This window comes from Melitaea cinxia, chromosome 6 (assembly GCF_905220565.1).
Source record: "Melitaea cinxia chromosome 6, ilMelCinx1.1, whole genome shotgun sequence".
NCBI lineage: Eukaryota > Metazoa > Arthropoda > Insecta > Lepidoptera > Nymphalidae > Melitaea > Melitaea cinxia.
In genome coordinates this window covers 3962790-3989045 of record NC_059399.1, presented here as the reverse complement: position 1 = coordinate 3989045, position 26256 = coordinate 3962790, and the positions used below count along the sequence as shown (strand labels likewise).

Below are 26256 nucleotides of genomic sequence, written 5' to 3'. Positions count from 1 at the left end.
TATAATAATTATCACTTTACAAAATTACAATTTTTTTTTACCGTTTACCCCATATACCACCAAATAGACCGATAAATCGCTTCTGTGCAGCTTCAAGGCCAGCGTGCTTTTTACATGACGCGAACTATACTTTGAAACGTAGCATTTTTCTGGTAAAATAATAAATAAATAATAAAAAAGTTTTTATTTTGCTCAAATTATGTATGTTACTTTATCTAGAAACCCTGCGACCCGCGCTCGCTTAAAAAAGCTGTGTTACAGGCCACAGTGTCTTCCCCAAAAATAATATCAGTAGTTAAAGTTTATTAATTACATTCCAAGATATATATCTTTCATTTTGGTAATAATATAATATAGTATAGATGGACCTAAGAGAAGAGTTAAAAGATACTTTTAAACTACACACTTGCTTTCAGGTTGTGTTAAAAAATTTGAAAGATTATTAAGACAATCACGACGACCGCTATGGTGTAATGGTGCGTGTGCTGTATCGGCGGCGCCTAAACACGTCGCGGGTTCGATTTACGCTCGGAGTGGATATTTTGTTTATACAAATATTTATTTCCGTCTGGTCGTTAGCCCTCGTGGGTCTGTTCACCGTGCCTTGAAGAGCATGTTAAGCCGTTGATCCCGGTTGTTATCATGATCACCTGATAGCGATCTTAATCATAGTAGGGAATATATCCTTCAATACGTGTTGGAGCAGTGTGGTGGATTGAGCTAATATATCTATTATATAAAGTAATATTGTTTCACAGGTCCATTAGTAGCTCCAGAATTTTTCTCAACGATACCTGAAAACCATGCGAAACAAGTAGAGGTCTGGAGGCAAGAACTGGACGTTCCTGTTGATCAATTGAAGAAAGGAATGTTGCCAAACGTTGATAGGGATCTATTGTATCCCGGCTTCCCTACAATGAGACATTTAAAGTACAAGGTACATTATATACTTAAAGTTTCTATGTATTACTTAGGTCAAGTTTAAATGTGTAGACTTTGTGACTTACTATATTTAGTAAGAATAAAAAATACACAATTTTGATTTAAGCTTTTGTATAATGAATACATTTATGTAATAAATTAATTGTTTTGTTACTGTTTCTGAATAATTTTTGAATTTTATCAATCTGAGATTGATTTTGATATCAATTTCCTTTAAATTAGTACTTAGTAGTTACTAGTTTTTTATATATTTTAGGCTAGTTTAAAAGCCTGCAAAGTTAAAGTATTTGACCAGCCATCTCGCAACAGTAGCATGATAGTGGAAATAATACCCACGGAGAGTATAGATCCACCGCTCGAGGAAATTGCTCAGAAGTTATTGGGCAAAGTTATTTGGGTGAGCTGGCCTCATCTTACCCAGGCTAAGTAAGTTATATTTAATTCCTCAGAAATTTTTGAAAAAATTATGCATAGTGTGTCATATAATTTAGCAATTCGTCCATCTTTTTAACTGAATTTAAAATCATTTTTAATTACAACTGTAGATCTAAAATCGGTAAAGTACTATAACAAACAATTAAGTCCTAAGTATGGTATTAGTATAAATGTAATTACAATGGAATTCTTAAAACTTGTTTTTATTTATAATATTAAATTTATATTTTAATCTGTATTCCCAATTTCCAGAGTTATCTCAGTGTCAAATGAGAAAATGCGTCTTCACCACATTGACAAGCAAAACAACAATTTGGATGGAGTACAATTTTCAAAAGAATTAAACGTGGGCAACTTGCACAAGCAGTGGATATCTGAACGTTCTACTATTATTGAGCAGTGTGTATCTTTAGTTTAACACATGTGTAATTTGTGTATCAGATTTTGGTTTTTATGGCTTTTAGATGTGCGTGCAAGTTTGTGTGAAAACGACGAACGAAGTCTGTTAATAGGCGCGAATGTGCGTAGGTATTACAGTTAACGAGTAAAGGGAATAGTAGGTGTTGGGTGCCTGAGCCTTAGTGAAATATGTTTTATAATAAAATGTTTATTACAAAAACAATATTGTTTCAAGTCACCAAATGTAGTATTGAAGTTGTGCTTACAATAAACTTTTCTATTGCAGCAATATGAATCGTCTTGGCATAGAATTGGGAGATGTGAAAGTTATTATTCACGCACTGAATTTAAAAGGTAAGGATTAACAATAAAAAATAATACATGTCTTTGTAAAGTAAAAGGATTTTAAACTTTTTGAAATTGTTGTTTTTTAACATATTTACAGTACTGATCGAAAAGAGATTCACAAATTAAAATGTATTGTTGTTTTTAAAAATTATTAAATAAGGATTATCTAGATATTATATCAAAGGTCTGATTTAGTAAATTTGAGATCTTTGACATACATTAATGTAACAAATTATTATTGACAATTAGTTTTTAGTTTGTTAAAATGTGTAAAATACATAATAAAAAGTATATTCACTGTTAAGATACAAGTTCTTTTCGTAAGATTAGCACGTCTTTATTATTTCAGGGTACAAATACGTGATCCAAGACAACGTGAGCATGGCGCTAGAGGAGCAGTGGAGCTCGGTTCCGTGCGGCTACGCGCTGCAGGCGACCCTGGCGGCGCTGCCGGCCGCGCTGCTGCCGCCGCTGCGCTACCGCACGCCGCAGCAGGCCTACCCGCCCGGCGACCGCGTGTTCCTGCTCACGCGCGGCCCGTACTACGGCTGCGAGGCCACCGTGAGTAGCGCGCACCGCATCGCCGATTCCTAATTATTTCTACTGGTATTGTAAAGTGAATGAGATGGATTATTAATTTGGATTCGTTTCTTCAGGATTTACACCATGTACCTTTTTATATTTGAGGCTCCGATATTTCGGCGCAGTTGCATGCGCCATGGTCACGGAAGAACTGTTTGATTATTGCGGGTAGATGTTATGGGCAGACATATCGGTCTACCCTCCGTCTAGGTCTTCTATTACGCTCGATACCGGTACCACTGTCTGCAAACTCACCACTCACTCGAACCTGTTCTCGACACACGACACCACTGTATCCATACGCGAAACGGCACTTTTTCGTCTTCCGTTGTCCTGACACAAACGAACCACTGGACTCCAGATACTCGACAGTTTAAACCCATCCTCACGATTGAAATTTTTGTGTTTGATAATTCCAATCGCTTCCCTGACCATTCTCAGTATGTTGTGGCGTTCTGTTGAGATAATCTGAAGATTATGCAACTCGATCCAGTGATTTGTGCCCGACTGTATCAAGTGTTCAGCGATGGCCGATTTTTGCGTATCGTTGTTTTTGACCGCTTTTATGTGCTCCTTTATACGGCATGCTATTGTGCGCTTTGTTTGGCCGATATATGAAATACCACAACTGCAGTCGATTTTATAAACACCAGGTTTTTCCAACGGAAAACTATCTTTGGGCGATCGTAGACATTGCGATACCCTTTTCAAAGGAGTGAAGATAGTTTTAATTGCATACTTTTTTAAGATATTTGAGACCTTATCCGTCACTCCCTTTACATACGGCAAAAATACTGGCTGTCTATCTACTACCTGCCTCCGTAACTGGTGCCTTTTCATGTGGTGTAAATCCCGAAGAAACGAATCCAAATAATGTTAACAACCATGGAAATTTAAAACAATATATGGATTATTAAGTTTTGCGGAGGAGATGGATTATTCTTTGTATTGATATGCTACCGTTTACGAGAGCGAAGTAGACCGTTTAGCCTGATTTCCTAGCCTATAGTTCGACGCCGATAGCTAAGCGCGTACCTCCTTAGCTACGGGACGTTTTTAGTATTGAGATGATCGCCGCGAAAAACAGACGTAAAATAATGCAGAATTTCCAGAACACATCCCTAAACATAAATAAAAGTATTTCCTCCTAAATCCTGAAATCTTGGAATCCTCGGGATAATAACAAACGAGGTCCGATTACGGGGTCACTTAAAGAGCAAAGCTAAACTGGCAAGGCTACAAAAATGCTCGTGGTTCTAAACAGGGCGGGACGGTATTTCATATCGGGTCATCGATTGCTGATTTATAAAACTCAGGTCTATCCGATGCGGAGTGTTCGGACCCCTGGACTCCTCAATATCAACTCCAGACACTTGATCCATCCAAAGCCCGGTAATTCGCATTGTCAAATATCCCAAACTTACTGATGATTTGGGACCTTTGACGAGTACCTTAAATATAATTAGAGACGTTGGCTCTATGTGCTTTTTTTTACTGTCTTTACAATTTATATGAGAACTCTTTGATACCGTCACATTTTTACGATTGCACTCTTCGTCGAAGCAGCAGTTTCATCTTAACCGCATAAAAGCATAACTTTGCATCAAATGTGCAAGTTTTTTTTTTTTTTTTTTTTTGATGTTAGTGCTTCATGGTAATCTGTTTTCCAACAATAAGCCACTTTTTTGTTTGATTTCTTAGTTTATGTTTTCCTCAAGAGCCATACTTGTGTGAAACTTTTCACACGACTCTTGATTTCAAGTGGTAAATCTTTTATGTAGGCTCGGTATGTTACTTCTTTTTAGCCGGATATGCTGAAGAGCGTCTTCTCCGCTCAGAACGTTGCCAGTTTGTTTACATGGACGGTCAGTTTCTCCTGGTATTTCAGGCTGTTTTGAGTTATTTCCTATCGAACTGTTTTTAGGCTGAGGTCGAGGTATATTTATCTATTACTTATACAATGAGGGATACCAAACATTGTTCTCAGAGTTTTGGTCTGGAATCTCTCCAGAATATCTATATTACTGTTGCTGATCGTGCCCACAGTTGGATTCCGTAAGTCCAGATTGGTTTTATGGTGGTTTTGTACACTAGCATCTTGCTGTTAGGATTTAGTTGTCAGCCACATCTCAACTTCTGTCAGGTGGTTTTGCAACAGTGATGATGCCATTTCCGGGTAAATATGCAAGTATCTCGCTTATTTTTTTTTTTCGTATACATGCGAACAGTGGAGTGACCTTATTCTTGAAGTTTTCTCTGAGCGCTTCCCTATTTCTCTTTCTCTGTCACGTTAAGTCACACTTTCGGCGAGTGGAGTCACGTGATTCCTTGAAAATGTTTTAATTTAAAAGATTTAAGTGAATATACTATAATGTGTTAATATATATGTTCCTCCTGTACGTGTGTTTGTCACTGAACTCGTGCACGAGCGGTCGGACGAGCTCCGCCAGTCCTTACGCCAGTGGTTGTGCGCCAGGTGCTGAGCTCGGACGCGCCGCGGAGCGGCCGCATCAAGCTGAGCGTACGCGAGCAGCAGGAGCCGATACCGCGAGCGCACGCGCAGGCCGCCGCCTACCGCTCCGCGCACCACGCCGCCGCCGCCTGCGGTAACTGCCCCCCCCCCCCACATATATACACTCACACATACACACACGCACATACACGCGCAGGCCGCCGCCTACCGCTCCGCGCACCACGCCGCCGCCGCCTGCGGTAACTGCCCCCCCCCCCCACATATATACACTCACACATACACACACGCACATACACGCGCAGGCCGCCGCCTACCGCTCCGCGCACCACGCCGCCGCCGCCTGCGGTAACTGCCCCCCCCCCACATATATACACTCACACATACACACACGCACATACACGCGCAGGCCGCCGCCTACCGCTCCGCGCACCACGCCGCCGCCGCCTGCGGTAACTGCCCCCCCCCCACATATATACACTCACACATACACACACGCACATACACGCGCAGGCCGCCGCCTACCGCTCCGCGCACCACGCCGCCGCCGCCTGCGGTAACTGCCCCCCCCCCACATATATACACTCACACATACACACACGCACATACACGCGCAGGCCGCCGCCTACCGCTCCGCGCACCACGCCGCCGCCGCCTGCGGTAACTGCCCCCCCCCCCACATATATACACTCACACATACACACACGCACATACACGCGCAGGCCGCCGCCTACCGCTCCGCGCACCACGCCGCCGCCGCCTGCGGTAACTGCCCCCCCCCCCCCACATATATACACTCACACATACACACACGCACATACACGCGCAGGCCGCCGCCTACCGCTCCGCGCACCACGCCGCCGCCGCCTGCGGTAACTGCCCCCCCCACATATATACACTCACACATACACACACGCACATACACGCGCAGGCCGCCGCCTACCGCTCCGCGCACCACGCCGCCGCCGCCTGCGGTAACTGCCCCCCCCCCACATATATACACTCACACATACACACACGCACATACACGCGCAGGCCGCCGCCTACCGCTCCGCGCACCACGCCGCCGCCGCCTGCGGTAACTGCCCCCCCCCCCACATATATACACTCACACATACACACACGCACATACACGCGCAGGCCGCCGCCTACCGCTCCGCGCACCACGCCGCCGCCGCCTGCGGTAACTGCCCCCCCCCCACATATATACACTCACACATACACACACGCACATACACGCGCAGGCCGCCGCCTACCGCTCCGCGCACCACGCCGCCGCCGCCTGCGGTAACTGCCCCCCCCACATATATACACTCACACATGCACACACGCACACACACGCACATACACGCGCAGGCCGCCGCCTACCGCTCCGCGCACTACGCCGCCGCCGCCTGCGGTAACTGCCCCCCCCCCCACATATATACACTCACACGTACACACATATACACACTCCCACATACACACACGCACACACACGTACATACACGCGCAGACCGACGTTTACTTACACGCTGTACTTTTTTAAATGGATAAAGCCAGTAAACAAGTCTAATTTTAAATAATTACAACCGTCCGAAAATACTTGCAGTAAGATTTGCCCTGACTGTTACACTCCACCTCAATTTTCACTTCTATTTTTTAATTTCCTAAAACGTCGCCGCGCAGTTTGCCGCAGCATTGTGATATTTTGTACCAAAAACACTAACTAACTGGAGATTATGTTTCAGGTATATCAAATCACATGCTGTCTCGCATAACGGGAACCGTGCTCCTTATACTGGGGGAAAGGAACGACTTGCCCACCGAAACTCAAAACAAAGTAAACATTGGACTTAATCTGAAGTTTAATAAAAAGGTTTGTGAACTTTCTGATATCATTGAATCGCTCATATGCAACTTACATAATTTATGGTTACACATTTTGTCATTCTAATTTTTTCATATCTCACTTTTCACAAATTCCTATTTTTTTATCACATTAAATGTGGTTGGTTGATGCCAAATCTTGTGTTTTAGAAAAAAAATTCCATTACGTGACCCCTTTATAGACAAGTGTTTTTAAAATGATAAAAAGTGAAAAAAATTAATTATCAAAGTAAAATGAAACCGATTAAATTATTAAAGTAAAATTAAACCGATTGCATAAAGAAGAGAATACAACGAAAATGAAAGGAAAAATAAATTACGGGCGATCTGAGGTCGTGAAGTGATAGGGTTACCCCCGGTTTATCTCGATTTCCGGCTAAACTACAAATCCTATGGAAAAAAGCTATAACGTACGTGTGTACGGCAAAGTTGTAGGTGGTAAAAAGATCTACAACTTTTTAACCGACTTCCAAAAAAGGAGGAGGTTCTCAATTCGACTGTATTTTTTTTTTTTTTTTAATGTATGTTACATCAGAACTTTTGCCCGTGTGGACCGATTTCGACAAATTTTGTTTTAATCGAAAGGTGGTGTGTGCCAATTGGTCCCATTTAAATTTATTTGAGATCTAACAACTACTTTTCGAGTTATATCTAATAATGTGTTTTTAATTGACGCTTTTTTCGTCGACCTACGTTGTATTATACCACATAACTTTCTACTGGATGTACCGATTTTGATAATTCTTTTTTTGTTGGAAAGGGGATATCCCTAGTTTGGTACCGTGAAAAGGAAACTAGGATCTGATGATGGGATCCCAGAGGAATCGAGGGAAACTCTCGAAAATCCGTAATAACTTTTTACTGGGTATACCGATTTTGATAATTTTTAATTTAATCGAAAGCTGATGTTTATCATGTGGTCACATATAAATTTTATTGAGATCTAATAACAAGGTTCCACAACTACCTTGGAACTTAAGAAGCCGACCGATGGCGGGATAACCATCCAACTGCTGGCTTTGAAATACACAGGCCGAAGACGGGCAGCAGCGCCTTCGGTGCGACAAAGTCAGTACTGCGGTCACCAACCCGCCTGCCCAGCGTGGTGACTATGGGCAAAACACATGAGTTCACGTTATTTTTGGCGTCAACTTGTGGAGGCCTATGTCCAGCAGTGGACTATATAGGCTGTAATGATTGAATAACTACTTTTTGAGTAATCTTTAATAACGCGTAGTTGCTTGACTATTTTTTCGTCGATCTACGTTGTATTACTGGTCGATGTAATTGAAGTCGGTTTTTTTTTTCGTTTGCGAGCAAACACAATTATGTATTAAGACTTTTTTTCACATAACCTCAAAATTCATGTGAAAAATTCAAAACACTTTAGTTTTGATTATTTTTTTTTCTTTTAAATGAAAAAAAATATATATATATGTCGGAGAAACACTAGTCTTGTCGACATCGTCATTAGTGGTAGCAGGTCTAGTGGGCGTCATCATTGGGTTAAATGCCAGCACAAAACAAAGTATTCACTGTACTATAAAGTTTATTGAATATTTTTACACAACAAATAACTTATAACACTAATTAAACGATTAATTCGAGCAGCGGGTTCAAGGTACCGATCTGACTTCACTAAAGTATTAACCAACCACACCGTAACAACAACTATTTTATAATAATGATCCACCGCGATCAATCACCGTATATCTATCTACCCTCACCACTGAACGTTAAGATGGCGCCTCGACCCCGCTCGAGGCCTACCCTCTGCTCTGACATAATGTGCAATAATAAAGTCTTTATAAAAATTACTTTTAAACTAAGTTAAATTTAAACAATACAAAAATCTAAGAAATTAAACAAATTATAATTATTATTTAACAAAGTATTTTCTAAGCTTATTGATATAGTCTTCATGTAACCAGCAATCAACTCCATTCTTACTACTTCCTCCGACACGGCCGTCCTGACGCTTCACACGTCCTCGTGTGATGTTGAAGGGCGAACAACATCATTATCTGTAAAGAGAGAAACAAATTTGGGTAACATGGTTCGGCCACTCCTGACCGAATAGAATATGGTCATTATCATCTTCTACTCCAATATAGTCTGATAAACGTTAAATTCTCAATCTCAACGAATGTCAAAATTTGTATAATAAATTGCCTCCACGCTGTTTACTAAACTGACCCAATATTAATGAAATAGCCACCTCGCCCCTATATAGTTTATAAGGCCACCTCGCCTTTTATTGTCTGTTCGGCCACCTCGCCTTACAGACAGTTCTTTAAGTATCTAAATGGCCACCTCGCCACTATACAGGCCACCTCGCCTTTTATTGTCTGTTCGGCCACCTCGCCTTACAGACAGTTCTTTAAGTATCTAAATGGCCACCTCGCCACTATACAGGCCACCTCGCCTTTTATTGTCTGTTCGGCCACCTCGCCTTACAGACAGTTCTTTAAGTATCTAAATGGCCACCTCGCCACTATACAGGCCACCTCGCCTTTTATTGTCTGTTCGGCCACCTCGCCTTACAGACAGTTCTTTAAGTATCTAAATGGCCACCTCGCCACTATACAGGCCACCTCGCCTTTTATTGTCTGTTCGGCCACCTCGCCTTACAGACAGTTCTTTAAGTATCTAAATGGCCACCTCGCCACTATACAGGCCACCTCGCCTTTTATTGTCTGTTCGGCCACCTCGCCTTACAGACAGTTCTTTAATTATCTAAATGGCCACCTCGCCACTTTATAATGTTTTTCATATGGCTCACACAGCCACCACGCTGTTGATCCATTATAGTTAAATTTCTAATTCACATGTCGTTACTCTGCTGGTAGGCGTGCTTTCAATAACGAGTCCTTAAAGTAATTAAAGAAATGTAATAATCGAGCCTTGCAATCATTTAAAATATCCGTATGACACATTTACAAGAGAAAACCTTTTGAATATACTAAGTTTATCACTCGATATACGCACAGAAAATTCCAAAGCTAATAAATCACGTCCAATCAAAATATCACTACTTAGGAAATCATCGGGTAGCTTCAGCTTGTAACATCCCACTGCTGGGCATATGTCTCTTTCCTCATGTAGGAGAAGGATCAGAGCTTAATCCACCACGCTGCTCAAATGTGGGTTGGCGGATATATTTCCTCCTATGAGTAACGATCGCTATCAGGTGTACATGATAACAACCGGGACCGACGGCTTAACGTGCCCTCCGAGGCACAGTGGGGAAATCCACTAGGATTGCACAAACACCCAGACCACGGCAAATATCTGTATGGCCAATACAAATGTTTTTCATATGTGGGGATCGAACCCGCAACCGCCAGCGCGACCGTTCGTAATATGACCTATGACCGCTTTACCAATGCGTCTTCAGGTAATGCGGGTAGAGTGTAAAATAAAATTTGTACTTCATGGCCGCAAAGTGTAACCCGGGAGAGAACTTGCAAATAACACAACACGCTAGCTTTTTCTACACCTACCAAAATTACAAATGAATGTTGTAATGTACCAACTATTTTATGCGAAATACTCTCTGTCACAAGGGAACACACAGCACCAGAATCAAAACAAAATGAAAACTCCTCACCAAATTGAGTGATCATGCCAGTAACAGGCCTCACGTCGCATATATTCACTCGTTTCACCAAGCTTGTTGAGGCGGCGGGTATCGCGCTGCTGCTGACAGCCGGCACCGTTTTTGAATACCGTGATGCCACGTGACCCTCAACGCCGCACTTGTAGCACGTTACAGAGGGCTTTGTTACGGCCATGGCTGTGTTGGACCGATCGAAAGTTGTTTGCTGCTTATCATACGTATGGCTGAAACATTCGTAAGATCTGTGACCAAGTTTTCCACATTCATAACATTTTATAGAAGTAACATTTAGTCTAGGACGTTTGCTGTCCTGCGCAGTACTTGTAGAACTATTTGCAATTTCGTTATAACTGCGCTTGCGATATGAAAATGCCATAAGTTCACGTTGCATTTTAGTGCGGGTAGTTATTTCTTCGGAAAAAATACTTCGTTGCAAGCGTGGTTCAATCTGTCCCATGTGTGCAAGTATCACGGATACTACTATTTCTTCCTTGTCTAAATTACCCCATCGTGACATAATTGAAGTGAACAAACGAATTGCATATGCAGCGAGACATTCACCGTCTAACGGTTTACCACTAAACATTTTTAAAACTGTAGCTGAGCATGTTTCTAATGTACCAAAACGAGAAAGGAATACATCTTTAAATTCTACCCACTTCATATTGACAAAAGCTATCTGAGAGAACCATGTCGCTGCTGTACCTTTCATAGCCTTACTAAGTATAATGGTTAATTTACTTCCCTGTATGTCGCGCCCTGATAAGCAGATGTCTGCAGTCGCCAGCCAAGCCTGGGCATCCGTGTCTGCGTTCTCCGGTTGGAACTCAGGCAGCGTAATTTTCTCGTCTTCAGTAGCCACTGGATTACGAAGCGCTTCCACAAGTAGTCGCATGCTATTTTGTTGTGCCTCAAATAACGCGCGCCAACCATCGCTCGCGTCAGGTGATCTGTTCACGTTTTGTGCTTGCACCGATCCCACTTCTGATGTCGGAGAAACACTAGTCTTGTCGACATCGTCATTAGTGGTAGCAGGTCTAGTGGGCGTCATCATTGGGTTAAATGCCAGCACAAAACAAAGTATTCACTGTACTATAAAGTTTATTGAATATTTTTACACAACAAATAACTTATAACACTAATTAAACGATTAATTCGAGCAGCGGGTTCAAGGTACCGATCTGACTTCACTAAAGTATTAACCAACCACACCGTAACAACAACTATTTTATAATAATGATCCACCGCGATCAATCACCGTATATCTATCTACCCTCACCACTGAACGTTAAGATGGCGCCTCGACCCCGCTCGAGGCCTACCCTCTGCTCTGACATAATGTGCAATAATAAAGTCTTTATAAAAATTACTTTTAAACTAAGTTAAATTTAAACAATACAAAAATCTAAGAAATTAAACAAATTATAATTATTATTTAACAAAGTATTTTCTAAGCTTATTGATATAGTCTTCATGTAACCAGCAATCAACTCCATTCTTACTACTTCCTCCGACATATATATATATTTTTTAAGAAATTTGGTGAAAACTTACCTTTCCTTTACTCTCGAACACAGCTCAGTAACAAAAAATCACCCTAATTTTCAATCGGAAATTCTCGTCAAAATTCCAGCTTTTTTTAAAAATTTCGGTGGATTTTTTGTTCGTTGAAATCTCTACTTTCTGATGCTGTCAAAAAAAAAAATACACATTACTACGGTAAATTTTCACAGACAATGCGCGAAAATGCTTCTACATAACCGTCCAATACTATTTTTCTTAGTCCTACAAAAACATCGATAAAGTGATATTAGGTGCAGTACGAACACCTTCGATAAAAATGAACATGTTATATAAGTAACGATATTAAATTGAAAATACAATTTGTTTTTGTTGGTTTTTCTTCCACAGAACCAGGAGATTACTGGCTACACGCGACGCTGCAAAATAACCAACTCGTGGCTGTATTCAGATCGATGTGTACAGCTCGTACGGGACTACGCGCGAAACTTCCCTGATTTCTTCGACAAGCTGGGCTCTTCGCCCAACCAGGACGTCTATTTCGAGAGCGATATCTGGCCTGACGAAGTCGGGTAAAAATGCTCTACTTTCTCATCAGCATCATCATCATCATTTCAGCCTATTGCAGTCCACTGCTGCGCATAGGCCTCCACAAGTTCGCATCAAAAATGATGTGAACCCATGTGTGTAGCCCATAGTCACCACGCTGGGCAGGCGGGTTGGTGACCGCAGGGCTGGCTTTGTCGCACCGAAGACGCTGCTGCCGGTCTTCGGCCTGTGTGTTTCAAAGCCATCAGTTGAATGGTTATCCCGCCATTGGTCGGCTTTATAAGTTCCAAGGTGGTAGTGGACACCGGGAAGAGAGGGGGTGGCTATATACTTTAATGCCGTAGCCACACAGCTTGCTCTACTTTATATATAAATAAAAATACTCGAGAACGGGTATATTGATTTTATCCGATTAGACAAAGTCCTTAAGAGATTTAGGCCTGCGGTAAACAATTATGTATTCAATTTGCTCGATTGATTCTTTCAATTGCACATGTTAGACACTTCGCTAGAAAGGACCTCGTCTGTTGGGTCATCTAGTGATTAAATACCCCCACCGCCTTGACCTTTTTGCGTCTGTCTGAATAACAACTATGCATTATGTCACTCTCATTTCAAATTATGCTGAGATAACTTCCTTTGTACTGTACACAATCATTTTGTATGTTTTGTCAGTTTTCTCTTTGTTATTGTTTTTTTTTTTTGTAACAACCGCTATGGTGTGGTGGCGTGCGCCTTGTAGCAGTTTGCGGGTTCGATAACCCGCTCTTTCTATTACAAATATTTCTTTCCGGCTTAGATATCTGTTTTATGGATCTTCCCACCGTGTCTTGGAGAGCACGTTAAGCTGTCGGATCGGACTGTTATAAGATGCTGAATCATATGTATTTTTGTGACAATAAATTATTTTATTTCATTTAATTGCACTGTATAAATCTCGTATTTTCAGTAAGAACAAGCCCCAGGACATAGTCCAGTGGCTAAAGAGCCAGCCACACACCAATGCTGCTAAACGACCTTGTGGCACTGAGGCGCTGGAGCCTGAGGAGATGAGAGCTCTGTGGGACGACTTGAGTCGACAGTTAGAAGAGTTACGGGGTACCGAGAAAAATGTCACGCTGCAAGTCAAGTGGAATTTGCTCTATAAGGTGAGTTGATTCATGACACTGTTTGACAACAGTTTGCTAATGAATGATTGGAAATTGAATGATAATTGTATACAATCTCATTATTGGTAGTTTTTACTATATAAGGATCAATTTTTTGGCTGAATCGTTGTCCTCTTTGGATATTATTGCCAAAAAAATATTGTTTTTAGTTTTATCGTTGCTTTGTTCATCTTCGATACTAATTTTGATTAGTTTTTCTAAATGAATTATGAAGTACAAGTCCCTTAGTTACGGAGCGTTTGCAATCTAGACTATCTATTTTTAAGCATAAAAAATAAACTTTGCTGTATATCTACTAATAACTATTGGTAAAAAGATAAGTAGAATCAACGACACATGTATCATAATACTATATTTTTCGACATGTTGACTATTGTATACATTGTGACTTCTGAAACAAGCGCGATTTTATAATTGATATGCGCACATGTACAACGCTCTTTATAAAGTAAATTAAAGCTTAGTTCATACATTTGAAACTTGTGAGTTATAAGTAAAAAATTACGTCTCAAGTAGTGCGCGTTTATTGAATCATATTACGCGGGCGATGCGAGGTCAGCGCCGTGCGGTAGACTGAGTGCTTGGGGTTGAATTCCACCCCGCGGGAGACTACGGGAGCTCGCGCTTGGGGGAGTCCGCTCCGCCACAGGTCAACTACAGTCTGTTCAACGAGAAGAGATACCAAACGTAAACAAACCAAATGCGAGGTCATTCAACTATGCAGGGTTTTGTAACTTTTTTTTTACTTACACAAATTTTTAAAATGTAAAATATATTTATATTTTGATAATTACTTAATTTAATATAATTAATTAAATACAATTATTTGTATAAGATTTGATACTTCTTAAATAATAATTATTAAAATATAAAAATCACCCCGAGCACTTTAGGACACGGAATGAAATAAAAATAAAAAATTGGTTGCCTGTAAAGTCGGTATACGGGCGAAAGTTTTATGTGATAATGACTTTGAGTGGTAAAATAATTTTAATGTGAATATTCATTCGTATAGTAGGAAGAAGGATGAAATAATAGTAACAATTTAAAACATTTATTTATACAAAGAATTATATTTAAAACATTAATTTATACAAAGAATCACGCACTGAATTTCATTCACTTTTTATGTCTGTCTCTCTCGCTCTTAGGCGGGCTAACCATGCCCGCGTGCCTCTCACTCGCTCTCATTGTGAGCGCATAACGTGAGCGGAGCGTAACGCAGTTTCTTGAAGTGTCACCCGGCAAATCAATTTATAAGACGTTGTCACGTCAATAATATAAAAAATCGAGGGATCGTCCGCGATCCGAATGTTTTCAAAGCCAGTTAAAATATCGTTCGACCTTGAGAGACGTGCAGAAGATAGCAAACGAACGAGATAGAAAGAGATAGACTATATTTTGTTCGATACGTCGTCGCTACGAAAAAAATGATGGGCTTCGTTTACGTTTGGTATCTCTTCTAGTTGAACAGACTAAAGCGGTTATAGTAATCGTGGGCGGTGTGCAGGCGGAGCTGCACTGCGGCGCGGCGGGCGCGGGCGCGGAGGACGAGGCGGCGGGCGCGTGGCGGCTGCGCGACCGCGTGGTGGCCGTGGCGGGCGACGGCGCGCCGGCGGGCGCGCGCGGCACCGTGGTGGCCGTGCTGCGCGCGCCCGGCGCCGGCGTGCGCCTGGCCGAGCGCCTCGCGCCGCGCGCCGCCTGCCTCGTGCTGTTCGACGAGCCCTTCGCCGCCGCGCACGCCCACGACCTCTTCGACGAGCCGCGCTTCTACAGGTCACTGCTCCACCGGCTGCACGCGCGAATATTTGGCGAATGTTCTTATTACATTATTTATCGTTGTGTCCATCTTCTTCTATAATATAAAAATGAGTCGCTGAATATGTTGCTAAGCGCAAAACTCGAGAACGGTTGGACCGATTTCGCTAATTCTTTTTTTAAAATATTCCTTGAAGTACGAGGATGGTTCTTACGGAGAGAAACATTCTAAAAAAAAAAATTTAAATTTCCTGAAAAAGTCTAAAAACAGCACTTTTCTATACTCCCATACAAAAGATTTGTGATAATACTTAAAAGTCAATTTGAACTTTAATACCATACGATAAAGTTTGTGTTAGGCGATACGAAGTTCGCCGGGTCAGCTAGTTTGTTATAAGTATTCTTTGACGGTTAGCTGGAAAGTAGACATAAGGTGCCAATCAAACATCATCAGGTGATGATGGTCCAATAAAGGATCGAAACGTCGCATGAATTTGCAATTAGTGGTTTGATTGGCACCTTATGTCCACTTTCCTACTAACCGTCAAAGAGTTCTTATTACATTTTATGATATAACATTTGTATTCGTTATCTACACATATAATAAAATGGTAGGAAAGTCAAAACTGTATATAAATATTTTTTTAAAAAGAATACTTGAGGTGTGATCTGCAATCGATACCGAGGCCAAAAATATAGTTTTTAGAATTTTTGTCTGTTTGTCTGTATGTATGTCCGAGATAAGCTCAAAAAGTACTGCATGGTTTTACTTCAAATTTGGCATGAATATTATTAAGAAGTCGGGTCAACATATAGGCTACAAAATACCACGCTATCACCTACGGGGTACGAGCAATGAACCTGTATTTCTTCAATGCACTCTGTAACAACGACATGCGTCGTTAGATTACGACGCATATTTGAATGTTATTATTATTATGTTAATAACCATGCTATAAGCTAGCTTCACACTATAAATAAAGACATTCTGTAGTATATTTAGTAAAAGCATTGTGTGAAGCCGCGGCGGGGCGCTAGTTTACTTATATTCTAATAAAATAACCATTCTGGTGTAGCACTGCATGTAAGACATCAGCCGCGTGGGTTTGACCTCGCTGATATGTGTACCTGTTTGTATGAATATTTTTTTCCTGTTAACATCTTATCTTTGTGGATTTTCCCACTGTGCCTAAGAGAGTATGTTAAAATTAATTACATAGAAAAAAATATTTATGTGTAGAAGCCTATGCTCAGCAGTTGGATGGTACAGGCTAGGACAAACTTGACCATTGAGCAACCACCATTAAAAGCAAGAGCGTAATATCAATGTTGCTGTCGGCAGAATGTGGTTCGAAAACATGACAACAACCTGAAAACCCGAAACTCTAACATTTCAACATCCCGACACTTCTACACGCCGACAAGTCGAAACTCAGACACGACGACGCCCCTACGCTCCGACACTCACATACTGAGTAAATTTGTAACGCAAAACAAATAGTGCCCTGTTTTTGTTGTTATTAATAAATCACACGAACGCGTACACAAAACAGCTATAAAACAATAAACTGTGATACGTATGCATACACTTTTTTGTTGTATTATAAAGTGTATTTTACGTACAGGATGTTGCCCCACAATCTCCTGAACATATCATACGGACGCAATTTGCGTGAAACGAACGACGATTCTGAGACCCAACCCTTCACGTACAATGCGCCTACATTACTACGACGAGACGGTCAACACTCAGCATTTGCGAGCTATAGGTAATACTAACATACCTTCATTGATTTATTCTTGGTTTTTCATTCTTAATTTATAGTATTTAGAATGTATCGAATGTATAAGAAATTTTAATTTTTTTTTAAGGATCTTAACTCATTGTTTTTCTCAATATATTCAAAACGTAGAAGGACTTTGAAAACATATTTAAAGTATATATAATTAACATAACCAAATTTTAGTTTTATTAAGAAAACAACAAAGATGGGCAGTGCCCTCTAATTTTTTATTATAGAATTATTATAAACATTTGTTATTAAATAAGGTTCCGAATTCTGCTCATTATTATATAATAACCTTTTGTTGTTATTATTACAAAAAATGAAAAAAAAAGATTGCGTAATATAATACGAGATTGTTCTCAATGTCATACATGAATATATATTTCTATTGTAAATCAATAAATTATATAAAGGTCAAATGTCCTAAGATGTGTGCAAATTTCATATTTTTAAATTCAATAAGAAATGTTATTGTAGTCCCCCGAGAGAAATCAAGACGCCTGTAGCAGAAAACAAGACTACGCCACAACAACCAACAGTAACGACCAATAATAATATCAAAAACGGGCAGCCGCAGGTCAGTTCAAAAAATTCTTACCCTAGGAGTATATCATGAAAATAATATAATTAAACGTATATGTCACAATATTTATTTTGTAATCTAGCAATCGCAAAATGTAATTATAAATCTTCTTTCCTTTTACAGTTACTATTAGATGATGTTGTTACTTAAACAGTTAGAAATAGACTTCCTTTAAGACAAAACATTAAAAATAAATTATAGTCGCATCGCTTAGGATTTTTATAGTCTATTCGCATTAATAAAATTATGAGTCATTGCTGTCGCTTTGCTAAGTCGCGCCCTTTGACCAATTAAATCGTAGTAAATTAGAACGTCATATTCAAATTGACCACTTGAAGTAAGTTATTCAGACAGGACTTTACTCAACGCGACTAGACTATAGATAACCTAACCTAACAACGTTCAGAATAATTCGGTATTTTGAATATTAATGTTATGGTGTTAAGTATATTCAAATTAAAGTATTGCTACTAATTTATATATCAGTATTTTATTTTGTTTTTTTTTTTTTTTACAGGATAGTGCTACAAATCTACTAAGGAGCTTGTTGAAAATAAGTGAAACTGAGAACAATAAAAAGGATAACAAGGTAAAAAATGTTATTACACGACTAAATATCCCCCTCGGCTTATCATCCTCCACATTCAATATATAAAAATAAGAGTATTTTGATGTTTTCGATGTATATCTTCCATGTTCATATGAGGACACAGAAAAATTGTTAATTAATAATTAATATGATTAATGTGATTTGTAGGTACAAAATCATCATGAACCGAGTCAAAATTGGCGAAACAAAAATAACTACCCGGTCATTTCATCGCCGAACAAGTAAGTATTTAAAATATATATTATTGTAGGTATATAACAGTAGGTATATAAAAAAAATCTCTTTACGACTTGATTTTATATTTGTCATTTGATGCACTTATTTTTGGATAATTTTTGAATAACTAAAGAGTAAAAGAAATAATGGAAAAATACGATTTTTAATTATTACTAGATGTTTAAATAAAAATGTGCTTAGTAATGTTTCATGCAGCATTAATCAACCCTTCTGGAATTTGTTTTCCGGGTAAGATATAGATAATAAATTTTTTGAGAAAATATAATATATACCCGCTTAAACAACTTTTAAACTTTCGCGTTGCATTATTATATTTTAATGTTCACACGGGGATTAACGCTTTCAATTAAAATTTAAAAATTTAAAATTTAAAAAAAATTAAAAAATTTTACCTTAAAAAAAAATTTGTTCGCGTTAATCCCCGTGTGAACATTAAAATATATACCCGCTTGTATATTATTTTTATTTGGATATGTATAATGTATATTTTTTTGTATTAGTGAAATTTTAACATGTAACTAAAGGTTATGATGTTAGTTAGTGACAAAAATTACTTGTATGATTATTTCTTTACTGTAATCTTAATTAGTATTAACGTGAATTTTATTTGCATTGATGAAAGGCTAATTGAAGTTTCTCTGTATATGTCGAACGAATTATTTAGAAAAAAAAATATTTTTGTATTAGCTATTATAAATAAGCTCACGCAAAAATGATTTTCGTAGTATATATTAATATTTTCTTAGATCATCAGTACTGATAATTTATCGACTTTTCCGTTTTTTTTTTTGTTTTTTTTTTTTTATCACATATTCGAACAGTAAATAGTTCTAATATTGAAAGTGATAACATTTTACTAATGGTATTAAATTTTTCTGTAACAGACCGCCGCCTCAAAACTGGCGTAAAGACAACTCGTTCAATCGACCTCAACCGCACAAGGATTGGACAAGTACTTCGTATAAGGTAATTAAATAAATCTCTAAAGTATGTATAATCTTATTTCGAAAGCTGCAAAGTATAGAAATGAATTCCTATTTGATAAATTACAAGAAAATATAAAGACTATTTGAACTTCGCGCATATGATGATGACATCGACTATCCCTACGTACAGTATCGAAACTGAAAATTTTCAATTTTTTTTTATTGCATGAAAAAACTACCTTTTATGTATATTTTCAAAGAAAAAAGAGAAAATGCTATAAAATACACATAAAATCACATTTTTCATGAGCTTTTATACTCAATACCGATACTTAACAAATCATTCAGCGTAAAAAATGTAAAGTGCCTTTTTTCAATTTCGATATTATACGTAGGGACAGTCGACATGTTCTTGCGTTTGACAGGATGAGACAGAACAACGCCTGTCGGGTCAGCTAGTTTTACATATAATTTTTTTCTTATGTATTATATAGATTTAAAAAAAAATATTAGTAAATAATAGATAGGCGTCTCAAACCTGTCAGTGGTCCGGTATCACACACAATATAATCCTAACCGCCTAGGCGATAAATATTTTTATAGCTATGCCATTAGCATATTATTATCATGTGCGGAAACTGAATTCGCGATTGCTTAGCCAAATATATAAACACCAAGAATGATACAGTTGCCTAAAAACTATTTAGTTCCCATTTGAGCAGTTATAAAGTAATACTTAACATCTGAAATTTAGACTGAAGTAGTGATTTCAATTGTAGAAAAAACCAAATGTAGTTCCTTTTGATAGCATAGTGCAATGGTGATATCAACTGGCTGATTTGCTAATAGGCCTGATTTTGATCCCGCTCATGATAAACATTTATTATTTTATTACATAGGAATCCAACATAATGTACGGCGTTACAATTTTATTTCATAAAAATTAACAGTAAGTGTAAGTTATAAGATATTTATTACTAAAATTATAATTATTTTAAATATCCGTCAAATAGTTTTATCCACAACCCATGAAACAGGGCCTTGAATCTTTTTTTAATTGATGTCACAAAATTTTTTTAGGTCCTGGTATGTTGTGGAATCACCCCCATGTATCTTCCGCGATTTTTTATAATTCTTCTCCATCTTGAAAATTTTCTTAAAAAAAAAGCAAGACTTTTTATTTTTATTTTTTAAAACTTCATTCGCGTGAGGTTTTATGCATAAAATAATTAGCTTCGTAGTTTATATATAATTACTAGCTGACCTGGCGAACTTCGTATCACCTTATTTTTTTCTGAAATATAATAATAACATAATATATCAAAATAAAATATAGCCTATCTTTTAAGTTGGATCAAACTGCACACGGTGTGCAAATTTGACTACAATCGGTTAAGTAGTTTAGGAGTCCATTGAGGACAAACATTGTGACACGAGATTTATATATATTAAGATGATATTGTGTTGCCCCCAGAGCCAGGCCTCAACGCCCGCGATGCCCGTGATGCCGTCGTCGTCTTCGATGCCCCCGTTCCCACAGTTCGGCCCCGCCGACCGCGGCTTCCCCAAACATTTACCGCAGGGGCCGTCCTGGTCGCATGCGCCTCCACCGATGCATGTAAGTTGCAAACTAAACGTCTTTTTTATATATTAAGAAATATTATTATTTATTTATTTAAACTTTATTACACAACTCCAAAAAAAAAAAAAACAACAACACATCAAGATAACACGTTGCGCAAAAGGCGGACTTAAGGCCGTACAGCCTTATCTACCAGTCAACCTTAAGGCGTAAAAAATAGTAAAAGTAAGTGTTGAGGTAGGACTATAAAACAATACAAGCAAAATAAACATACGCATATAAATACATAAATATACTTATATATACATATATACATACTACAAACAATATATTATATATTATTATAGTTATTGTTAGTTCAAAATTTATTAAAATGTAATTATTTAATGATTTAAATGTAATTGTACTAACATTAGATTATAAGCATCATTGTTACTAACACTATATGGGCTAGTCCCGAAATAAAGATTATTATTATTATTATTATATATCGCTTCAACCAAAAAAATAATTGAATAACATCTACTTGTAAGGGCCACCATAAATTACATCACGATGATTTAAAAATTTCACGTCTCTCCCTATTTCTTGACACAGTCAATTAAGTGTGATGATAATTGTGTTTGCAGGCAAACGAAAAAACCGACTTCAATTATATCGACATACAACGTAGGTAGACGAAAAAATAGTCAAGTAAATACGCATTATCAAAGATTACTCCAAAAATTGTAATCAAATCTCGATGAAATTTAAATGTGACCACATGATAAACATCTTCGGCTTTCGGTTAAATTAAAAATCATCAAAATCGGTGCACCTAGTAAAAAGTTATGCGGATTTTCGAGAGCTTCCCTCGATTTCTCTGGGATTCCATCAGATCATCAAATCCTGATTTCCTTATCATGATACCACACCAGGGATATTTCCTTTCCAAAAATAAAAGAATGTTTCAATTATTTTCAAATGTTATTGTATGTTATTTAAAATAGATTTTTTTTTAATGTCACTAGGTCGGCAAACAAGCGTACGGCTCACCTGATGGTAAGCGATTACCGTAGCGCCATAGACGCCTGCAACACCAGAAGCATCGCAAGCGCGTTGCCGACCCAACCCCAATCCCCCCAGGAGCTCTGGTCACCTTACTCACCAACAGGAACACAATACTGCTTGAGAACAGTATTATTTAGCTGTGATCTTCTGTAAGGTCGAGGTACTACCCCAGTCGGGCTGCTCCATATTTTGAGCAGGAAATTCCTGCTGTGCCCTACCTCAGTTAAAATGATATGTTACAAAAACCTTGTCACTCAATGTCACACTTTACCCACCCCTCACCTGTGAACAATGTGATGTGATTATTGAATCCTATAAAAAGTTACAATATTCTGTTTTCTAATACTAACCAACTAAACACTTGTCCACAGAATTTAAGATCAATACCGCCGCCCAGTCACCCGAGTCTCAACATGGCACTGATACAGAGTACGCACAACGCGGACAAGTTGAGTACGCCCTTCGTGCCCTTGCAAGTGCAGTCTAGTCAACGGTTAGTATATTTATTATTTTATTGAAAGATTTATATATGTATGTCAATATATTTTGTATACGTATACAGATTGTTCGAATCCTAACTACGTTCCTTCGGATGGGGGGTTCTTTATGTGTGCCACTTTGATATACTCGTTCCGCATGATACTTTTCGTGAGTGCGTGAGCACGTCTATAATTTAGAATGAAAAATATTCTTTGAGTAAAAGAATTTTTCAGGTGCGAATAGTATTAATATTTCACTTTATCGACGCTTTATAGGGCAAAAAAAAATTAGTTTTGGATAATTTGCAGACGTACGTTGTCAGTGAAGGTCGTATTTAACAATCGTATTAAGACAAGGTAAAATTTAAAAAGCGATTTTTTTCACGTTGAACAACTTCTAGAGAATCCCTATTTGAGGGAACGCAATTAGAAGTCGAATATCCTGTATGTTTGTATGTATATGTTAATCTGTATGTATACACTTATTTGCTAAATATAGTAGTCTACAGTTAGTTGTCTAGAGCTAATTTGTTTATTTTCTTTTTGACCTAAATTTTGACTGGAAGAGAATGCCACCGGGCAGTCTGCTTTTAGTTCCAATTGTTTCTTTTTTTGTAAATTGTTGTTAATAAAGTTTAAATGAAAATAAATGAATATACAATGCCTTAATATCTTATCAATTACATATACATACATATAACAATTTTGTAAATAATAAAAATTACTAATCCTCCTTGACTACCAGTGATATCTTTACAATTACATACGATAATATAGTAAACACTTGTTAAATACTTAAAGCTTACAATCATTATGAATGTACTAGTATTGATCCTAGTAAAATAATTATTACCTAAGATTCTAACACTGATTGCATACAACTTGAAAACATGAATGTATGAGTAATAACATACACGATACGATTTGTAATATTTGGGTTTGACGGGGGTAGTACCTCGACCTTACAGAAGATCACAGCTAAATAATACTGCTTTCAAGCAGTGCTGTGTTCCTGTGGTGAGTAAGGTGACTAGAGTTCTTGTGGAGAATTGGGATTAGGGTCTGCTACACCAGAAGCAACGCGCTTGCGATGCTTCTGGTGTTGCAGACGCTTGTTTGCCGACATCGTTATGCCGTTATAAATAATAATAATAATAATAGTGTCACAATATAAAAATGTGTATAATAGGTATGTTGATGAATATGGATTTTTTTTTTTTTTTTTGATTGATATGCGTTGTGTACTTATTATTTTTAAATTTTAATATTATTTTAATATTTATTCAGGGCCAAATAGTAAACTATTTTACTACCAAACTTTGGTTATTTTGACTTTTTAACCGACTTCCAAAAAAGGAGGAGGTTCTCAATTCGACTGTATTTTTTTTTTATGTATGTTACATCAGAACTTTTGACCGTGTGGACCGATTTCGACAAATTTTTTTTTAATCGAAAGGTGGTGTGTGTCAATTGTTCCCATTTAAATTTATTTGAGATCTAACAACTACTTTTCGAGTTATATCTAATAATGCGTTTTTACTTGACGCTTTTTTCGTCGACCTACGTTGTATTATACCGCATAACTTTCTACTGGATATACCGATTTTGATAATTCTTTTTTTGTTGGAAAAGAGATATCCCTAATTTAGTACCACGATAAGGAAACTGGGATCTGATGATGGGATCCCAGAAAAATCGAGGGAAACTCTTGAAAATCTGCAATAACTTTTTACTGGGTGTACCAATTTTGGTAATTCTTTTTTTGTTGGAAAGAAAATATTCCTAGTTTAGTACCATGATAAGGAAACTAGGATCTGATGATGGGATCCCAGAGAAATCGAGGGAAACTCTTGAAAATCCGCAATAACTTTTTACTGGGTGTACCGATTTTAATAATTTTTAATTTAATCGAAAGCTGATGTTTGTCATGTGGTCACATATAAATTTTATTGAGATCTTATAACTACTTTTTGAGTAATCTTTGATAACGCGTAGTTACTTGACTAGTTTTTCGTCGATCTACGTTGTATTACTCGTCGATGTAATTGAAGTCGGTTTTTTTTTTCGTTTGCGAGTAAACACAATTATTTTATAACTATATATTATTATTTTTTTTATTTTTAGTTTTCCCATATAATATTATATTTTTCAATAGTTTTCTTTTATCCAAGCCCTTTTATTTCTTTTTATTTATTTTTTGTTATTTCTTTTTTTATCGCACATGGTGAATATAGTATTATCATCAGACGAGTTCAACACGGAAGCGAGGCCCCGGAGAGGAAAAACGCCGAGAATAAAGTCCCGTCCGCCGAACAAACAAGCGCACCGCCCGCACCGCTGCTGGTGAGTCAATAACATTACACTTACTAACACTATACATTTACATTTTTTTTTTTTTCGCCTTACTGTGTAGAGCTGGACTCTCTCACTTATATATTTTGTTTTAATTATAAATTTTAATATCTTATTACGTACACAACGGTCGTCTGTTCCCATCTTAAGCAACTTATTGCTTGTGTTACAGGTACCAACCGACTGTTATAACTATTTTTTTTTTTTGTAAATATACATAGAAATAATACATATATTCTTATACATAAAATTCTTGTGTCACAATTTTAGTAACCATACTCCTCCGAAACGGCTGGACCAATTTTTATGAAATTTTGTGTGCGTATCGGGTAGGTCTGAGAATCGGCCAACATCTATTTCTCATACCCTTCAGTTATAAGGGAGGGGGTTTAAGGGGTTAATAACATATATGGCAAAACAGCGTTTGTGGGGTCAGCTAGTATATAAATAAATATATATGCTACTACACCCAGACTCGGGGTGGAAATCGAACCCACAACCCTCGGAGCAGAAAGCAGGGTCACTACAAACTGCGCCAACGGGCTAGTCAAATCAAATATATGCCTCGATAAAATTGATTATTAAATATATATATGTATAAAATAATAAATTTATTGAACTTATTTCAACTTAGTATAGGCTTGATACTTCTACTAGTTATCAATTTACGAACGAACACAGTTTAAAAAAGTTCTTTAAAAGTCATAGACATTCATTAATTTTGATCATTTTAAATGAATATTACGTCCTCCTCTTTGGATGATAGTATACGCATGTATAATAAAATCCCATAAACAATATTGAAATTGTCTAAGATTAAATTTAAAGTTTGTATTAAAATGAAATTAATAGCGAAAGCTATTATTCAGTGCAGAGTTACTATTAGAAGCAAAAACCTTGTACCCGTTTTTACGAAAATTGCGCGGAGGGAGGAGTGTGAAATTTCGCACACTTATAGTTTACATAGAGAAGGAATGCAGAATGCTAGT

The 26256-nt window shown here is 37.9% G+C and overlaps 1 protein-coding gene across 1 annotated transcript in view; it reads left to right on the top strand.

Moving 5' to 3' along the window:
- The window catches only part of LOC123654203 (5'-3' exoribonuclease 1), a 34612-nt gene that overhangs the window by 7877 nt on the left and 479 nt on the right, over positions 1-26256 (top strand). The window contains exons 14-31 of the mRNA XM_045590121.1: positions 759-937; positions 1199-1368; positions 1630-1776; positions 2063-2130; positions 2474-2685; positions 5183-5312; positions 6907-7034; positions 12576-12757; positions 13684-13882; positions 15414-15679; positions 17287-17430; positions 17926-18025; positions 18549-18620; positions 18789-18862; positions 19763-19844; positions 21279-21422; positions 22808-22929; positions 25162-25258. Of these exons, the coding sequence (XP_045446077.1) occupies positions 759-937; positions 1199-1368; positions 1630-1776; positions 2063-2130; positions 2474-2685; positions 5183-5312; positions 6907-7034; positions 12576-12757; positions 13684-13882; positions 15414-15679; positions 17287-17430; positions 17926-18025; positions 18549-18620; positions 18789-18862; positions 19763-19844; positions 21279-21422; positions 22808-22929; positions 25162-25258 (2516 nt within the window). The remainder of the gene's footprint in view (positions 1-758; positions 938-1198; positions 1369-1629; positions 1777-2062; positions 2131-2473; positions 2686-5182; positions 5313-6906; positions 7035-12575; positions 12758-13683; positions 13883-15413; positions 15680-17286; positions 17431-17925; positions 18026-18548; positions 18621-18788; positions 18863-19762; positions 19845-21278; positions 21423-22807; positions 22930-25161; positions 25259-26256) is intronic.